The sequence below is a fragment of the Aythya marila genome, assembly GCF_965140915.1.
Source record: "Aythya marila genome assembly, chromosome: 1".
Lineage (NCBI taxonomy): Eukaryota > Metazoa > Chordata > Aves > Anseriformes > Anatidae > Aythya > Aythya marila.
The window spans coordinates 95,227,936-95,247,710 of record NC_139042.1 but is presented as its reverse complement, the minus strand read 5'-3'; the positions used below and the strand labels follow the sequence as shown (position 1 = coordinate 95,247,710).

Below are 19,775 nucleotides of genomic sequence, written 5' to 3'. Positions count from 1 at the left end.
GGTTTGACTGAAGAAAAAAAAGGATTTAAGCTTTTGCTGACTGTGCATGTATGTGTGTATTATATATGTATATACATATATATATATATATATGCTGATTTGTTACCTATGCTCTGCCAGTTATAAATGCGCTACTTTTGATGGGTTACAAAAGCACTAGTTCCAAGGATTTTGTCTTTGACATTAAACACACATGGCTCTATTCAGAACACTTGGTACGGTGCTTAGGGTAAAGCTGGGGGCTTACTGCTGTGTTTACATCCAAGAGACAGACAAGCAACTCAGGCTGCCTGCTATCCTGCTCTGCCAGAACCCCTTCCTACAGTTCCTCAGGGAGTGCAGGAGTTAGAGGTAGAACCCGTATTCAGACCAGGTGGTATAAATGTGCACCTTATCCTGCAATACTGAAGCAAATAAACTTCCATCAAACTAGTATCCATTTTGCAAGGCAAGAAAAAAAAAAAAAAAAAAACACTACTATTCAGTCTTCCAAACACAGAATTGGATGCTCGGCTGGGTTAAGTTAGCAGGGCCCTACTGACTACCATGGGACTACATAGCTTCACCATAGCTAGAAAATACATCTTTTCTTAGAGAATTAAAAAGATCTTACTGAAAGAACCTAAGACAACCGGTTCAATGGTAATCATAAAAACTGCAGGACACGTTCAAAGCATGTGTCTATCCAGCTATACAAAAAGAGTAAGCACAAAAGAGTAACACTCTATACAAAAAAGTAAGCACAAGTCACCCTGCCCTCTGTTGGGAAATGTAAAGCAACCACACTGTCAGCATCTCCACATGAGCGATCCAGAAAGATCCAGAAAGCCTGAGAGTACACGTCTCAGTGCACTCAGGTGAACTGCATGGAAATAGCTTATTATCTAAACCTAGGAAGAGGTTACAAGCATGGCACCTCAAAACCAAGGAGAACTTTTGTCTTCAGTGTCATGGAAACTGAGTAACAGCAGTTACTTTCTAATTCCCCCAATCTTTTGGGCCTCACCCGACATACCTCTCTAGTTAAGGAAAGATCCTTCTCAGAGCTCCAGTGTTTGGTAAATCATAAAGGAGAGGGGGAAAAAAATAAGGGAGACACGTTGAAGAGCCTCAACTTGCCTCAAAGCAATGGGACCAGATGGCTTGGGAACAGATGTCATCAACAAGATCAGAACATTAGTGAAATACGAGAATTTTTGGAGATGACAGATTGTTTTGCTTAGAAAACATATCACATGTTCACATAGCCTCATGCAGATTCTGGATAACTACACTTTAGGAACAGCAGTTCACATGGGTGAGGTATCAAAGTATTTCCTGTCCCAAATACATTAAAGCAGAAAAAAAAGGATGCAGGGAAAAATCTTGGAATACTCAAATCCAAGTAAGTTTATTATACATTAACATTATTGTTCACAAGGTACCAAAGAAAATCAGAAGGTGCATTTGAGCTTTCATATTTCTTAGAAGTTTTCACTTGCTGCATTTTTTTTCTTTAAATAATATTAGCCAAAATATCTTTACTGCTGTATACAATTTCATTTATTAAAAATACATGGAGAGAATAGTTTTGTAGAGAAACAATATATTTACAAAAATAAACACTCTTTAAAAAGACAATTCTTAAAAAAAAGTCTGAAAATATTAATGAAAATTCTACAAAATGTGATTCCCCATACAATGGGAAATAATCACAACACAAGCACAATTATGAAGCTTATAAAGCTCAAACAAGAGTCCTGCTCAGAAATGCCCTCAATGAAGCCTCTCTCTTCTAAACTACATAGGGAGCCTGACCTCCCTTTTTAGTAGGACTCATACTGAAAGGCAACTCACGAGACTATCCTCTTAAAGACAGTATAAAAGTATTTCTCGTTGCGATCACAAGAACTGAACAGAAACAGAACGAATTGCCTGGATGGTCTTCCAAATACAAAAGAGTTTTAAAATGATGCATCCTTTCAGTACTCATTCCCAGCAGGAGGAGTTAGAACACAAACTAGTGAGTCTGGAAGAAGCTCTGAGAGTAAAGGAGGGAAATTTGTATTTCCTTAAGTTCCAGAAACACAGGCTGAAACTGTAAGGGAAATGATTTGGGGTCAGCCACAAAAAGGCTGATGGTGATTGTGTTCTGGTCCACATTTATTGCTCCAGCAATGAATTGACACTACATGAACTACTAATTTTTAGGCATATGTACAGACCTCAGGGAAAAAAAGAAAATGACTAGTACAGGACAAATAAAAGTAGCTCTGTCCTTTCCCTCTCTGTCAGTTGCCAGAACTCAAATACATGCTGAGGAACGTCTGCTTGACCCAATGATCTATGCCTTAGCCCCACAGGCAGCTGTAAAGTCTAAAACTGCTGGAGCCCACAATCCCAAAGCTGCTCAAATTACCCGAGGCTGTTTCACTCATAACTACCATGATTTGGATGCAATGTGATGAAAGCTGCCTGTGGTCCTCCCTACCCTTTGGGCTAACCTTTTGTATTACTGAAGAATGTCAGCAAAGAACAAAATAAGCTTCTAGTGCCCATGTGACCCTATAAAGAAAACTGGGCATTTTCTGATGAATTTTTCCATTCTTCTTTGCTGCTCCGGTCCATTAAAACAGCTGAGCAAGGCACATCCATAGCAAATGAGATGCAATCAACCACAGCTATCACAGCTCCAGACGGGTCAAGTTGTTGCCGCGTTCAAGTTGCAAAGAATCTCTGCTGATTTTTGTAGTATCTTCAGATCTTCCAAGCGTAGTGCTTCTACCAAAGAAAGGTGTTTTTTGAGATTCTCTTTGTCCCTTTTCAACTGGGAAATCTGGAATTTATACAAGTAGGGTGAAATTACTCAAAATTCACATTAGGACATGAACACAAAATTTGTGGAAAGCTCATCTGTAGTATTATGTCACACAGTATTTTATTATTTATTTTTTTTAATAAAAGGAAACAATCATCATGTGGATAGGAAGCAGAACAAAACCAAGGAGAGGATGGGAAGGGAAATTGTTTACCTGATATCAAGTTCCTAAGTCCATACTATCCTCAAGATGTATCTCAAGACCAGATTCACCTCATCCTCAGTGCATGCATTTCCTTTGCAAAAGCATGGTTTTCAAAACCCTTTGCCATTACAGCCATCCAACTTCACATTAAATACATGTTGCTTGCAAAAATCAGAAAGGAAGCAGAGATTCTTTTTCTAAGAGCGTAACAGTAACTTGGTCTTCAAGACCTCCCTCACAAATGGCTGGCTGACAAGGGTATTTAGCTTGGCTAGCTTTAATGAACATACTTTCTGCAGCAAATGCACTCACAGCAGGTCTGTAACATCTTATGTGTCTACTTTATTGGAGTCTACACTTCCTTTTAAGATGTAAATGAAACTTAAGAAATTCAATAAACACATTGATATTGTGGGCAGAGCAAGTTTAAATACTATTCACTTGTTTACAGGGCTTTGTATAAGCTTTGTTAACATGGTTCCTCCTGCTGCTGCAGCCACAAATGCTGCTGAGCAATTTATTTAGCAGTGTCAGTCACCCTGGGAACAAACACTACACCACACCAGTGAAGTCAATTCCCCCACCACCACACAACCCTAAAATTCTTAACCCTGAAAATCAGACTGCCATATATTTATGCAGGGAAAGAAAGGAATCTGGGCTACCTTGCTCTTCTAACCAAATTACCTGGAGAAGGACACGCTGTGTCTCCTCTGCTAAAAAATGGCATATTTTTGCTGTTATATTCAAAGCCTGCTGTTCGTTTCTGGCTGATATTACATCACCAAGCAGCACTCTCCTCCAGCAAGTACTAGAACCAAAATGTTTGAACAACACACAATCACTCACTGTATTAACAACTAAATATTAAACACATGGTTATATTTATAATAACATTGCAGGCATAAGGCAAATAGGGTTAACGTGCATAAAAAAGGCAGAGTGTACAGATATGAGGATGATGAATCAAGCAAGAGAGAGGAGACATTTAATGGTCCAAAGCAGCAGTTCTACCCCTACCCTTTCAGCCAAAGCCAGTCTGTGCTTCTAGTCTTTACTGTTATGCCATGCTGCCACCAACTTCAGCAGCACCAGTAAGGACTAAAAGCTATTCAGTCAGGCAGATCTTATTAACATATTGACACATTTCATGTGCCTAAAACCAGTGTCATTGGGATTTATTTTTAGTTCTTATAATCAACTTATTCCACTCAGCAATCAATGTCTGAAGCATAAATAGCTGCCCAAATCAAAACTAAGAGTTAGCCTTTTTGATAACCATTTTATTTTTGTTTTTTTTTAATTTACTATTACAAGAAAAGCTCGGGTAACCATTTTCTATTAAACCTGTCTGAGGCATGCTTGCCATTTGGAACAAATGATCAAAACTTCATTGATAGTCATTGGAGATGACTTTCAGCATCTTAATTGACCTTAGAATATCAGAAGCAAGCATGCAAGGTCAATAGCATATAAGAGTTCCATCAAACCAACAGAAAAATTGTCTGCAGTCTGAAGCGTAAAGAAACCTCTGTTTTTTGAAATAGAAATGGAAAACAATGGAGGTGTGTCTAGTGTTTAATACAAGAAAGTGAAAGAGCAAAGCAAGAACTAGGCAATCTCTTCACATTATATACTTTTCTCTGCCTTTCTTCTCTTCCCCTCTCACCTGGAGTCAATCAGACAGACACAGAAGACCCAAACCAGTCCCCAGTGTCTCACACACAGGCAGCAAAGAACAAAGGGAAATGACACATGCACATTGTCTAAATACTCAAAAAGTACTGAAACTTACAATTCATCTGCTCCAAGACTTAACAACTTGAGGGCTGTAAGAAGTCTCCAAGATGGTCCATCCCATCCAAAGGTCAAGTTTCTAAAAAGACAGAAGTGCTGAGATACAGAAAGTATAAGTTGTCTTCTACAGCCCAGTAGTTTTCTTCCTGATAATTGTCAACAAGAGAAGATCTTCTCTTCAAAAGTAGAGGATTTCTTGACTAACCTTACTCTGCTGCTGTCCACAACTAGGAGACAGGCTGGACCTTGAAGCCTGATATTGGTGTTTACCACTTGTATGTTCTCTCACAAACAGCAAGCAAATCAGTTTGTTAGATAAAAATGATCTTACGGTGGACTTTGGTATCAGAAGCAAAATTTGACTCCCAGAAAAAAAATACAAGAACGCTCACATGGAAACAAAAAACTCCAGATACCTACTGTAAGAAATCATGATCCTTCAGAATAGAAAGTTTTGCATCTCTCTGCTTGTCCAGTGGTGGAAAATATTTGAGGAGAATATCTACAAAAAGACATTTAAAATATTTATGTAACTAATATGAAGAAGAAACCACAACCCTCAATTCTGAAATGATATTTCAACTGTATTTGTCACTTAGCTAAAAGACAAAAGATGAAAACTGCTAAATTTGGGAGAATTTGAACATAATCAAAAACATATTTTGGAGGTGCTCACTACATCTTGAAAGCAATCAGCAACCTGCAGGATTTTATCCTTATAATGGAAATTCTGACTCAAATTGAAGTTATGAAAACCTTTCAGTAACTCCAGCTAGTGGGAATCAGAACTCCATTCTTGAAAACAATGATACAATCTAAGACATCCAGTTAGAAGCTCTATATAAATGGTAGTAAGAATCACAATTTTACAAAAGAAAGAGTTACCAAAACCACTTCCAATTGGAAAATGCCAATCTTTCAATTCTATGCAGTTCAAGGTGGTATCAACTCTACTCTACTTCTTAGAAGTACACAGAAATATTTTGATGGCAATAAAATAGAAGACCACAATGCCTTAATATGCCTTGTGCATATATGTATATGCAAGCACATGAACTTCACTATCCTTTAGTTGTTTCTAACCACGTCTCCTGTTGAAGACAATGTTAGCGCAGACACTCTGCTCTCTACTCTTGTACCTTTTAGTATCAAGACAATTTATAAATCCAACCTGATGAGACATAAACAGTGCTGTGAGGGTTATTAATGGCAACAAATCCATATTCTAGTAGCAGTCGCTGATTGTCATGAGGTCCATAGCAGATAAATACTTCTTCATATTTTTTGCACTGTGAATTTGTCTGTATTTCATAACTTCTTGCCTGTTCATTAAATGCAGCCTTTACCTTTGAGAAATCAAAAAGTAAAAGTTTTAGTCTTGGCAGAAGATGAGGGAAAAGGAATCAAGCCTTGAATATTTAAAGCCAACAGAACTAACACTTCTCTAACACAGCAACAACGACAGGGTGCAAACAGATAAGCATTACAGATGTCTGAAAAGGCAACCCATTTGGACAATTTAACACTAGGATTACTCCAAAAATACTAGTACAAAGAACAAACATCAAAACCTTAGTCTGCAGGATGTCTGCAGGATCCATTCTGTAGACTTATTACAGAAGCCCCCAAATAAAAGTGGCCACACACAGAGCTAACCACTTTTATGCTGTCCCAGAAATACGCTGGCACAGTCCCATCTCTGTCACCAGGTGAAACTGCTCTGTACACTCTCCTAAGGCTAAAGGTGAAGTAACCCAAGGACTGTGTAACTCAAGATTTGTCTTAAGAGTTAAGCCTGTGGGGAGAGCAAGGCAGGGTTATATTTACAAGTGGTTCCTCCCAATAGCTACCCTGGAAGCAAATCTCAGCCAGAAATAGAGAGCTCTCCCTGTACCTCTGCTTTACTGAGTAAGAGCCTCCAGGGTACATGTGAACCATGCGTGCTCAGACTGCAGGTGTCCTCCAGATAGATAACTTCCCCCCTATGAGATCTCTTGCTAACCTCCAGACACTCCTAATCCATCACATAAATGTATACTGCATTGGGATAGTACATTCATAAATCAAGAAATTAAGTGATCTATTCTTAGTCTCTTACCTGAACATTTGGACTGTGGTTTAGCAAATCTAAATATGGTGCCAATGCATAAACATCTGGCTCAAGAGAAAAACATTCCCTCTGGGAATGTTTCATGTATATTGTTCTGGTATTTATAGTGCACCAAGCCCACTCTAAGGCACTGTAGTTAAAAATAGTTCCTGTGTTCTCAGCAAATAAAGACTGCAGGGAAGAGAAAAAAGCCTTGGAAGACGTGTACAATTCATGAACCATTGTTCTCTGCTCCTCAGCCTTACTTCTTAAAGGTTCAGGAAGAAGGCTCACTACATCTTGCTCCAAACACACAGGGCAAGTGTATGACTTTGGTAAAACATCAAGATATGGCTTCCACAGAGATTTCTCACCAGCATGCTTCTCTGCTATTAAAAATGTGCACAGTGCTATCAAAGGAGATACAGGAGGCTTCCATCTATTAAGAAAAAAAAAAAAAAAGGCAGATACACAGAGGTGAGATAGGAAATTGATGTAGTAGTATTTTGTCTATCTTTTAATTCTTTGAAATGTTATAAATAACTTCTATTTTAAAGTTCTTTGTAGTTAATTTCCTTTTGATGATTTCAAAGGGGCTTTTGACTTCATTTTATTGAGAAGCTATAAAAGTCAGTTTGTGGTAAAAAAATTCAGGTTCACCTCTTGTTGTTTTTTTTTAGCATAGATAACAAGTACTCATGAACCTATTACAGCAAGTCATGGACCTAGGAGGGCCACAAGGATGATCAAGGGGCTGAAGCACCTCTCCTGTAAAGGAGAGGTGCTTCTTGACAGGCTAAAGGAGCTGGGGTTGTTCAGCCTGGAGAAGAGAAAGCTCAGGGGAGACCTCAGAGCAGCCTTCTAGTACCTAAAGGGAGCCTGCAGGAAAGCTGGGGAAGGACTCTTTTGTCAGGGAGTGCAATAATAGGACAAGGAGTAATGGTTTTAAACTAAGAAAGAGTAGATTTAGATAAGATACAAGAAAGAAGTTCTTTACTCATAGGGTAAAGAACTGCCACAGGCACTGGCACAGGTTGCCCAGGGAAGCTGTGGATGCCCCATCCCTCAAAGTGTTCAAGTCCAGGCTGGATGGAGCCTTAGGCAACCTAGTCTAGTGGGTGGTGTCCCTGCCCATGGTAGGGGGACTGGAACTGGGTGGTCTTTAAGGTCCCTTCCAACCCAAACCATGCCGTGATTCTATGATTCAACTCAACATCCAGCACAGGCCTTTGTCCTGAACTTTCTAAAAGGCCTGAACTTCCTAAAAGTTCAGGTGATTGCTTTGCTGCCTCATGTTATTTGCCTTCTTCTATTGAAGCATACTTGCAAATTTGTAAGAAACCATTCATAACTGGCATTTATGTCCAAGATGTCTCTAGTAGCAGGTCAAGTTCAAACCTCTACCATACCTCCAACTCCACCTAGCTGATTATTTGAGCATTCCACATGCAGGAGAGTATATAAAAAATACAAGTTAGGATACACAGTTCAAAATTCTACCACCACTTAAGATGATTCATCTACTATTGAGCAACCCACAGGAAGGGTCAGCTGAGAAAGTTGTTTTCCTTTATTGCCACACGTCACTTTTCACTTACTTGATAATGTATTCTCCTAAACAGCTGCTAAGGACAGTGTCCGTGGTGAGTAAGCATTTTTCAGGCAATGAAATAACCAGTTCCCCTGCCTTTGAGGGAACAAAAAAAAGTAAAGGTCAAGTGTAAATGACTCATGTACTATGTGATTCATGAAGAGAGAGCCAAGAGAACCCTAATGACAGGAAGCAATCAGATGTGATGTTGAATTTAATGGAAACTAACATGGCTTTAAGACGGTCACTGTCCAGGGAAGGAAGGACCTGCAACCAGTAGGAACTGTCACCTGCAGAAACTCACCTGTTCACAAGAGATTTTGGTGCCTGGCTCCTCAGCATCACTACCTTCTGTACTATGATATATTTTATAACTGGTCTCACAAACACTTGCTCTTCTATCAACAGAGCAGCATGGAGTAGGGATGTTTAAGGTCATGTTTACCCTGACGTTGTTCAAGCTGCCATGTGTGTAAATTAGCTTTCACCCCTAGCTTGAGAGGTACATGTCCATCCCTGTAGGGAGAGGACATAAATCAAGCCAATACTCTCCTCTTCCCATTTCTCTCCTGCATTTCCCTATCCTGTTCAAGTATAGCCGAGCACAGCTCTCATTTCATTAACTGCAGACTCCCAGCTCTGTGGATGATTCAAGCCTCTGGCTTCAACTGCTGGCTCTGGCCCTGAGAACATACACTGAGCCAGCATGAGAACCTACACTGTTCTCCACGCAGACTCTCCACTGCATCTCCTTCCTATCTCTTGCCATATTCTGTTTCACAAAAGGCTCTGGGTCTAATTTCCCAATATTTGATATGCTATTCTTATGCCAGTTAAGAAACTTCTCCAAAAATATTTTCTGAGAGGCACTCTGCAATTGGAGATCAGTCTTGCTATGCCAGTATCTGAAGGTCAAGGTATTTTTTCTATTATACCCCTTTTCTGCTGGGAATGTATACGAAATTACATTTTTATTACTTGATTATCGACAAAGAAGAGGGCCATTGAAGGGCGGTTAAAGCTGTGGTTTAACATTATGGTTAAGATAATCTAACACCAAATGTTGCTTAAAAGCCTTGACCCCTTCCCTCCATCTCCCTCCCTGACGTGCTATTGCTCCCTTTGTACCACCTGGTCTAACCAAGGTGTGCCATTTCCAGGAGCAAATCTATCAAAGGTAAGGGAGAGTCTTCTCCTGGTTTAGCTTCCTGAGGCAATTTACCCTAAGAGCAAGGAAACTGCTAGAAGCCAGTGGCTGAGGAAAAATGCACAAAGCAAGAAATGGGCCTGCTCCTTCTGTTTTCAGTTAGCCACTGACTGCCTTAAATTGAAATGTAAGACTGCATACTAAATTGCTGTAAATGAGTATAGTAATGCCCTCATCCAATGAATCCTCAGAGTATATACAATATAATTTTGCAGATATGACAACATTACAATTTCTAGTATTAGGCTAGAAATTACATTCACAATGAGGACTGCAAACACCTCGTCCAGAATTTTGAGTTTCCTTGTTGCAACAGTCACATTCTGTGATTCAGTGATTACAATTTAACGAACCTAGAGGCTCATTTAGAGGAGCTCCTGCATTACAATCAACATTACTAACCTGAAGACCTTTTGTTGTCATCAGTCCTCTTCCTGTATCTGAAGCAGAAACAAAGAGAATGTTTATAGTAAAATACAAGAGACTATGGTAAGCTGCAATAAATTTACAGGCCAACACAGAATAAGTCTGAAAGAACATATATCTCTCTGAAAAATCATAAAAGCCAATTATGGATTATTCTAAATACACACCACATTTCTTTTTCTCTTTTTACTCTATTTCCCTTTTTACTTTTCTACTATTTTTCAGGACCTGGAGAAAGCCCTTTCCCTGCAACAGTTGTCCAGTTCTAGCAATTACTCAATTCCTTTTTCCCAATTTTTTCTTTAAGCACATCTTTCATCACTGGCTCCTGGCCTTGTTTTCAAAGTTTTAACTTCACTTTACAATTTCTATTTGCAACATTTTTCTCTGATTCATACTACCTTCTCTACTCTCTCTTCAATATTGCAAAAGTTTTTGAAACACTATCTAATTGAAGAGAAAAAATATGGGTAGATATCTTCACTGTAAACAGTAGTATATGACTCTGACCTCTAAAATCATTTACTTATCTGTATCACTAGAACTGCTGAACTAGCACAGGAAAATAAAAGGTAAAGAAATGATACCAAGGTTAGATTCCGATACTGGAAGCACTTGGGATGATACTTTCTTATTGAAAACTGTACTATTAACACTTAAAATCTCAATTTCTACAAGGAATTTGGCATAGGTTTGCATGTTTTACAGCATACCTGATAACTCTCATAACAGAGTTTTACACAGAAGTATCTCCATATAAGCAACTGTTTACAGTATTTCAGGCCTCCACATATGTTAAAATATGTTCATGTTAAAATGACATTAACATGCACTTACCAAAAGTCCTTAAAAGACTAATGGTAACTTTTTTTTTTTTTTTTTTTTTGCTAATATGTCTGATTCAAAGTCAAAGTAGGAATACAACATTCTTAATCAAAAATATGTACCACCAATAAATAATTAGAACATTACCCTGGAATTGTGCTGGTCTTAAATTACTGTCTTCAAACCCTCTGTCTTTCAGCCACTTCTTAAGTTTAATATATTCCAGTTTGTGACTGCAGTTGACTGAAAATGAAAGAGAGGTTTAATGCTGTAAAATAGTGCTCTATTGTAAAACAAAACAAATACAAAAATTTGACTGTGTGTTCAGAAAAAAAATATGTTTTGAACTTCTTAGTACAGCATAACAGAATAGCAAGAAAGGCTCTCCTTGAACTAGCTTACTAAATTCTGGGCCTCTGGGCACTGGGAGCTCTCAGAAGTGTAAGAGTTATTCAGCAAGTTCAAGGGACAAAGAATTTAAGAATAACATGATGCCTCCCAACAGCCACAAAGTAGAGCTCACAGTATTCTGACTGGGAATGAAATGTTAGAATATTTGTATAGGAAAATAAAAAAGTAAACAAATAAATCTGAATGTTATTTGTAAAATATGAAAATGTTTGAAAAATGTGCACCATAAAATGATACCTAGATAAAGAACTATTTAGCAGTACTTCCAGGGATAGTACCTCCATGCATGAAACTCTGCAAGCGTTTTCTTCTTCTTTTTCGACCTGTCCGGCCTCTGTTTCTCTTCATATTAAGAAACAGATCTCACCTTTTTTAGACAGCCTGAATTTAGGAAAAAAGAGAAAAAAATATATTTAATGACCACTTCAAATGTTGCATGTTTCTTTCATTTCAATAAGAGAAACCAGAGCACGGCCTGCTTAACACACCGGCTCTTTAAATTTAAGCAAATATGCTACAATCAAACCCATAAACGAGGGTGGGTGATGGGGTGAGAGAAGATGGGAAGCCTTTATCTCCAGCATCATCTTGGCCAAGGCATGGCCATAACCGGCTAAAGGAAATGAGACGCGGGTGCTTACGTGCACAGAACTGAAACAGTTTCCGAAGAGCAAATATATTAAGAGTTATGGAAAATCAACAGCCAAAATCGGCTGCCCCAGGCACCCACCCAGCTGCCTCCAGCCCACCTGCAATGAGGGGTAAAGCTGCCACCGACCCCTTCCCCGTCCTGCCCACCCCGGCCCTGCCCGCCGCGGGAGGCGGAGCCCCGGCCGCCATTTTAGGTCCGTGCGCCTGCCCCTGGGGAGCGTGGTCTGTGGCGGGCCGCCAGGTCAACCTCTGCAGCGAGGTGCTCGGGGTACCAGGGGCAGGCACGCAGAGCCAGAGGTGGGTCGCGGAGCGCTGGCCGCCCCTCGGGTCTGTCCCGCGGCAGCACGGAGTCTCTTGGGGACTTGGGTTGGGTCTTGGCCTGTGGGATGCCTTCTGTTTTTCTTTTAGGGCGAAAAAGGGGCGCTGGGGAGGTGGTGGGCGGCCAGCGGGACCTCGGTGTTGAAGCGGGAGGGAAGGCTGGGCATGAGTCGTCCGGCATCTCCGGCGTGATGTGGGTGATTTTTGGGAGCTGGTGAGGGTTTCGTCCTGCTAGGTGCCTTCTCGTGGTTACTTGCAAGCTCCTTTTGGAAGGGAACAGCAGTTAAAAGTGGACAAAAACTGCTTTTGAAACTCCGTTATATGGGTATAATGCAGGTTTTAACGCGCTGCATCCACAAGAAGAGCAGTTTTCTGCAGTGGACTTTATGTCCAAAGCTGTCTGATGTGTTAAATGGAAGAAAAGTTGTGTGAGGGCAATGCATGGTCCTGTGTGTATCCCTCTGAAAACACCAGAACTAGTTCTGCTCCGCACTTCAGGATCAAGCTGCTCCTCTCCTATTTTTCAACCCTGTTTTTCCAGTTTTGACTTCATCAGTGCTTGACCTGAACCAGCTGAATGTCCTGAAAAAAAGGGGAATGGTCATCCTGTAAGGACCATTGCAGTCCAAAAGACTGTAATCCTATCAAAAGTTAAGTTAGTGATGCAGACTAGTGACTTTTAAAGTCCAACCAGTTACAGAGTTCAAACTTTTTAACAGCGAATATATTTCATTGCTAATACTCCACACTACTTCACTAAATTAATGTACAGTTGTAACGTAGGTTTACATAATTCAAAGAGAAATTCTAAATTGGATTTTTAAGAAAAAAAAAAAAAAACTTTAATCCTTTTTTAGATATCCGTTCTGTCCATCAGAGTGTGAAACTTTTCTTGTTTACTGTTTGCAGCTGCTGTCACTTTGGTGTACGTTCAGAGAGGACAATGTCCAGCGTGCCCGTGGCTGTGGTGACCGGCTCCAACAAGGGGATCGGCTTCGAAATCGTGCGGGCTTTGTGCAAGCGGTTCCCAGGGGATGTGTACCTCACAGCACGGGACCCCGGACGTGGCCAGGAAGCAGTGGCGAAGCTCCAGGAGGAAGGGCTGCATCCTCTCTTCCACCAGCTGGATATTGATGATCCGCAGAGTATCAGAGCTCTGCGGGACTTCCTAAAGCAGAAATACGGAGGTCTGAATGTGCTGGTGAACAATGCAGCGATAGCTTTCAAAGGTAGGAAGCAGACTGGGTTAGTCAGATGTGGTATAAAGTTACTTGAAGAAGGTTGGTATATGCATCAAGGATTTTATAAAGCTGCTTTTATGGGATTTCGGTGCCAACACCGTACTGTTTTTTTTGGCTGGGCAAGCTGCCTGCTATCTCAAGTATGATGAGAGGGTGATGTGAAACAGCTCTTCTGTGAGCACCTGATGGGTTAACTGTGTATGTAAAGATGCTTCCCTGGAGTATTTTGTTTGCATCGTGTGCAGAGCATGCAAATATTCAAGATGCACAGTGCACATGAGCAAAGGGATTTGTTGCCTTGGTGCACATGAGTTTCATCAGACCTCTGGCAGCCCATTGTAGGTATGAATGCTGGCCACATTCCTCTGGGATCTGAGTTTTCTGTGTTTTGTGAGCCCTGTACTTTGCTCTGTGCATTATCTGCTCAGGAGTTCAGTTGATAAAAAGAACCTTCAACTCTGCGTGTTCCTGTCACCTTTACTTCTCATTAACTTTCTCAGATTATTCAATTGTCTATAGGACAGTTAATTTAAATCTTGCTGTGCTGAGCAAGAATTTAAACTTTTCATCTCCTAGTAGATAGAAGGGCAGTGAAAGTGAGGAAGGCACCACAGTTATAAGGTAGAAGAGTGCATTCTACTTGTAGATGTTTATAAAAACAAATTGAGAATCATGTTAGCTTCAGATGAAGCAAATTGCAAGCGTGACTACTAGTTCATTTCCTTGCCGGTAAAAGCTTGCTCTTCTGTTTTGTTTTTTAATCTATCGTCTGTTGGGTTTTGTTTTTTTTTTAATCTCTTTGCCTGATCTGTAATTAGGACATTAACAGTTCAAGTATAGCATAAGCATTGTTTTGTCTGCTCACAATATGGGTTAAGGCAGCCTGTCAGTATGGACCAAACCACACTTGCTGCTGAAGATGGAGCTTCTTACATAGTGGGAATGTAGCAAGAGTGTTCTGAAGTCAAGTCACTGTTTACGTTTTGCTTGGTACTCTGCAGGAAGATTGCTCGCGTTAATGATCAGCTCAATAAGGGGCAACTCTTAATATAATTCAAGTGCATCCTGAAGTGTGGACAAATAGAGCCGTGCTAAAACCTAACAGCAATGGTTAAATGATTGCATCTCTGTCCAAGGTTATTGCACAAAAAGCCTGCAGGTCTCCAGGGCAGCATTTCTTCAGTTCATAATCAGGGCCCTAGCTCAACGTGCAAGTGACAACACGTTTGAGCTAGACTAGACCATGACTGCCATAGTTGAGGTGCAGTGTGTGTTTCCCCTTGCTGACTTTGCTGCAACCATAGCCTTCACCAGGATGGATACCGGGGCAGCTGAAACAAAAAAAAATAATCCAGAAATCACTCTAGCTAGATTGGCTAGGGCTCATCTGTGGGAGATCTCAGATATATTATTGTATAGACACTGGACAGATAAATCACAGAATTGTTTAGATTGGAAACAACTCTATAAAGAGCATGAAGTCTAACCATCAACCTAACACTACCAACTCTTCCACTAAGCCATATCCCTAAAGCACCACATCCACAAATAGGTGAAAATAGCATGAGCAGTGAGGTTTCTGTTAATTCCTTTACAACAACATAGATTTTTCTATTCATAAATTGCTTCCAGGCACTTAGAACTTGACTAGTCATGCTGACGATGCACCATGAGTCAGCAGCAGGTCGTGTGATGGGTTCCTCTATCACAGTTCTTATCTGTAACTGCTATTGTGTAAGGATCTAACAGAGGTTAGAGAGTTACACCTAAGTATAATAACTTGCTCTGATCCTTATCTCATATTTTGGCTTTAATTCTTGCTTTCTTGGTTTTTGCTGCCATCCCAGAATTTATGGATTCCTTTCTTTATTGTAGTACTGTGTGTTATTGCAGTCTGTCAAAGATTAGATTTGTCATTATATTGAATTTATTGTTCACTTTTTGTGCTGTGCTACAGGTAGTCCAGCAAAGTCCTTAGTCCACCAAAAATGTCCCTGTATGAAATGACTGTGTACTCATGACTTGTTTTCTGGATGAGTTTGTGTGTCATTCTAGTAACATTTGTTAAGTCAGGGGAGGGCGTATCAATGGGATGTTACAAGACAATATTTTGTTTGACAAATGGGTGGATTTCTGAGAGCGGGGGATTCTTGGCTTGCGTGGATTTTTATCTTTTTCTCCTGTTGTCACCGCTTTTGCAATAGGCTATGGTCTGGCTTTTATCTCTGTTCTAAATGCAACCAAGTGATCTGCTTGAGACTGACTTATTTACAGTTATTTAAGCAGAGTTTTGCAATAAAACCATACCTATGTTAACCAGCAAGTGATCTGTTACTGCTTCTCTGAGTTTACGTAGGTCTGGACTATGGAGACCAAGCGAAGACCTACCCATTCTGTGTAGGTGGCCTTTATCACTGCAGAGATTGAGCCTGTAGCAGATGAGGAAGAATGCTGTCTCTTTAACTTATTTCCCCTCAAGCTGGAGGATGCACAGCATATGGCTTATTGCTGAGCCAAATTGTCAGCTGATGGCACATCCTACCCCACTTTTGGTGGTGGCAAGCTGTCAATTCTGTCTGAGATCACAGCCTTAAGCAGTCCGTGGAACTGCACCGTACGATTACCTAAATCAGTTCCTTGCTCTTTCCTAGCTGCTGTTTCCTACTGTTGTGCTTGTGTCAGCACTGATCTGTCAGTTTAGGGAAATGATTTATCACACTGGTATTTATCAGTAGGCTTTTTTGGACTGCAGCAAATGTTATCCCTCACCCTTTACAGAATGTTTTACAGTGTTTGTTGCAATTCTGTACTGCTCTGACTCCCAAGTCCTGTCTGAGAACCCAAAAAGACAAGGCAAGAAATGGGTCAGGATATGGAAGCATTTGTCTGCTCTGGTTTTGGATCTTAATGCCAGAGGAGTAGTCAAACTTCTGCATCTTCAGTGTCAATATCCTAGATTCAGGATCTTTTTTGCTCTCAATTTCCCCTCTTCCCATCCCCTCCCAAAATATGTCAGGATGCTGGCAAAGTGCTGCACTGTGTATTTAAGAGGAGAGGGCACCTCCAAGTTTGCTTGGATGTGGTAGTCACGGCCCATACACTGAGAACTAGATGTGAGCAGGTAGGTCATTGGACAATGATAAGATAAACTTGTTTGTTTTTGTTAGTTGAATAACTTCCTTTCAAACAGTAACATAATTCTGTTTTGTTTTGTTTTTTCTTCCCTTGCAACTGCCTTTTACAAAAAGTTAATGACCAAACTCCGTTTGCGGTCCAAGCAGAGGTTACCCTGAAGACAAACTTCTTTGGAACTAGGAATATTTGCACAGAATTGTTGCCTATCATGAAGCCTTATGGTAAGTGTACCATAACAAGTAGAGAAATAGTTTTGTGTTCTTTTGGTGCTCATTAACTGGCAAAGTCCTGTCATATCTCAAGCACACTGCACTGAAGCAGAATTTTCACGGCACCCTCAAGAAGAAATGAAGAATTCACACATGTTCTTTCCATGCTACTTGTCTACATAAATTATTCTCGCTTTAGAAGGGACATTTTGATGATACAATTAGGATCAGGAAGCCACTAAAAATAGTGTTCCTGTTGGGTTTGATGCGATACACCTGTCCTTGCAACTGAAGAAACCTTCTCGATAGGCCGTTGGTCTGTCTCTATGTAGATCACAGACTTTGCTATATTTGCAGGTGTTTAGTGATAAAGTTATAAATAGCACTCAACGATGCTTTACACTGCCGTAATTTGGTAGCAGGAGGAACTAGAGGAAAAACTTTACCAAAAATGGTAAATACAACGGAGGAGACCAGGATAAAGGAAGACAGATGCATCAGTAATAAATGGATGTTAGCAGCATGCAAAGTAATCTGTACTCATCAGATGACTGTCCTGCACAGAATGCTCCTCTTGTCAAAACCTAGAGTGCTTGAATGCTGCTAATATGTCACAGATAATGTGAAAGGAGGGTATTTGGATCCAATTCCTACATCAAACTCTTGAAGTTCTTATGCTTCTTGTTGTTTATTTTTTTCCAATAGCAGTATTTTCAAACTTGTGATTGAGTGATATTTCCATAGATACTTGGATAAGTGCTTGATGCTAGAAGTGAAGTGTAGTCTATACTGACATCTAAGTACACCTACAATTTGCATGAGAAAAGGAGTAGATGAGATAAAAGTTGTGAACTCTGAGTCCACAGGGAGGAGGGAAAGGACACAAAGTGAATTTGAGTCAGTAGGTGGGGGAGAATAAAGAGCACCAAAATTGCATTTTAGTCCCCTGTACCAATGGCAAAGAACAAGTATTTTAATAAAGTCATTCACAAAAATGATTCATTTCTGTGGCTTTTAAGGTCTAAATCCTGCATTCATTCCTTAGTTCATTCTGTGCTGAAGAGCTAGGGGAGAAGTAGCTTACTGCAGTTTTGCATGCTGGGATTTGTAGACCATCAGGTATTCTATAAACAAGCTGATGCTCTCAACCTAGGAACTAGGTTGCTTTTGCTGTATTATGCATTATTCTGGCATTTGGGGTATTTTCCTGTGGCACCTTCTTAAGGCTGTTGTAGAACTGAGAATGTTTTCCAGCAGAATTTCAAGACTGCATTTAAAGGCTGGCTGCCCTTAACTGAGAAAGCCACTTACTGCTCTGACTGTGACTACAGACTGTAACAGGCTGTATCCTGCAAGCCTACCTGAAGTTCAGTAGAGAGCTTTTGCAGTTTTGCACCTTAAATTATCCTTTGCGATGGAATTCACTAGAGGCATTGAACACTGAGTAGACTGTGATCCTTCAGAAGTTCTGCAAAATAGTCCACATAAAATATTTCACAGGTATTCACTTAAGCAGCAAACACACTACTGTAGAGCAAACTTACTTCAAGTTTGGGTGTATTTAGTGTGCATAAATGTAAATATTCTTCTTTTTTTCCCAGGTAGAGTGGTGAATGTCTCTAGCATGGCAAGTAGCTCAGCTCTGGGACGCTGCAGCCAAGAACTACAGAAGAAGTTTCGCAGCGACACAATCACCGAGGAAGAGTTGGTGGAGCTCATGACAAAATTTGTGGAAGATACCAAGAAAAATGTGCATGAGAAAGAGGGGTGGCCAAATACTGCCTATGGGGTGTCCAAAATTGGTGTCACAGTCTTGTCCAGGATTCAAGCCCGGATGTTTAATGAGAAAAGAAAAGGGGACCACATCCTTCTCAATGCCTGCTGCCCTGGGTGGGTGAGAACAGACATGGCAGGTCCTAAGGCCCCTAAATCACCAGAGGAAGGGGCTGAGACCCCAGTTTACTTAGCCCTTTTGCCTTCTGATGCTGATGGTCCTCATGGCCAGTTTGTTAGTGAGAAAACTGTTCAGACCTGGTGATTTTATGGTTAGTGGACCCATGCAAGTGGTAATATGGCTGTAGATCAGCCTATGCCTTGGTAGTGACACCCCGAGCAGTCTCATCCTTTCCACAGCAGCATGAGGGTCCTTTGTCATTATGGTGGAGGTTACATTTCCAGTGTTTCTCTAACACTGTGTTTATGCTCAGAATCTTCCCAGCAGCATCCGTTCTGCTCACAGCACTGACTGGGCAGCCTGACCTCTGATTTGTGGGGTCTTCCAGCCCAGATCACATAAGGGCAACACCACGTTAACCTCCGCTGAGGTGCCTGACCTTGTTTACCAGAATTTGGTCTCCATTAAGTCACTGCCAGCCCTTCACTTCTCATACTACCCATGAGACTGCCATGGATCTCTGGCATGTGGCTCGGATGAGACAAATGCCTTATGCTTTCTTAGTGCAACAGATCTTTTTGGGTACCACAGGTTCTTGAGTTTGTATGTGATTTCTTAAAGGAGAATTAGGTGTGTTTTTGTTTGTTTTGTTTTTTTTTTCTCAGAGCTACAGTCTAACCAGTTTTTAGGGGAAGCTAATCAGACTCAAGCAGAACCACCTGTATAAAAATTCCTTGTGACTACAAAATGGAATTAGGTGAAAAAAAAAATTGCACTCATATACCATTAATTGAAAAACTTATCCAGTGGGCTTTATTAATGTGTACACCAATAAATGATTACTTATGGACTTCTATTATTGTGATACTAAAAATAGATGTTTGTTGAAAATACACTTTAATTTTTTGCATCCAGACCTGTAGCTGGAATGTGTGATGTTTGGAATATATGAAGAGAAAATAAACTACAGAACTATGAT

The 19,775-nt window shown here is 40.4% G+C and overlaps 2 protein-coding genes across 2 annotated transcripts; one reads left to right on the top strand and one right to left on the bottom strand.

The window, feature by feature from the left end:
- Positions 1-1,440: 1,440 nt before the first annotated feature.
- On the bottom strand, positions 1,441-12,138 carry SETD4 (SET domain containing 4). The gene is made up of 11 exons (XM_082751878.1): positions 12,098-12,138; positions 11,627-11,729; positions 11,085-11,180; positions 10,085-10,126; positions 8,487-8,571; positions 6,898-7,327; positions 5,971-6,145; positions 5,220-5,301; positions 4,798-4,878; positions 3,690-3,813; positions 1,441-2,815 (listed from the first exon to the last, which is right to left on the bottom strand). The coding sequence occupies exons 2-11, from the start codon at positions 11,694-11,696 to the stop codon at positions 2,681-2,683; spliced, it is 1,320 nt and encodes a 439-aa protein (XP_082608004.1). The 5' UTR covers positions 11,697-11,729; positions 12,098-12,138; the 3' UTR covers positions 1,441-2,680.
- A 26-nt stretch (positions 12,139-12,164) lies between these two features.
- On the top strand, positions 12,165-19,775 carry LOC309873998 (carbonyl reductase [NADPH] 1-like). Its single transcript, XM_082751877.1, has 4 exons — positions 12,165-12,296; positions 13,227-13,546; positions 16,807-16,914; positions 18,504-19,775. Exons 2-4 carry the CDS (start codon positions 13,261-13,263, stop codon positions 18,938-18,940), a joined length of 831 nt encoding a protein of 276 aa, XP_082608003.1. The 5' UTR covers positions 12,165-12,296; positions 13,227-13,260; the 3' UTR covers positions 18,941-19,775.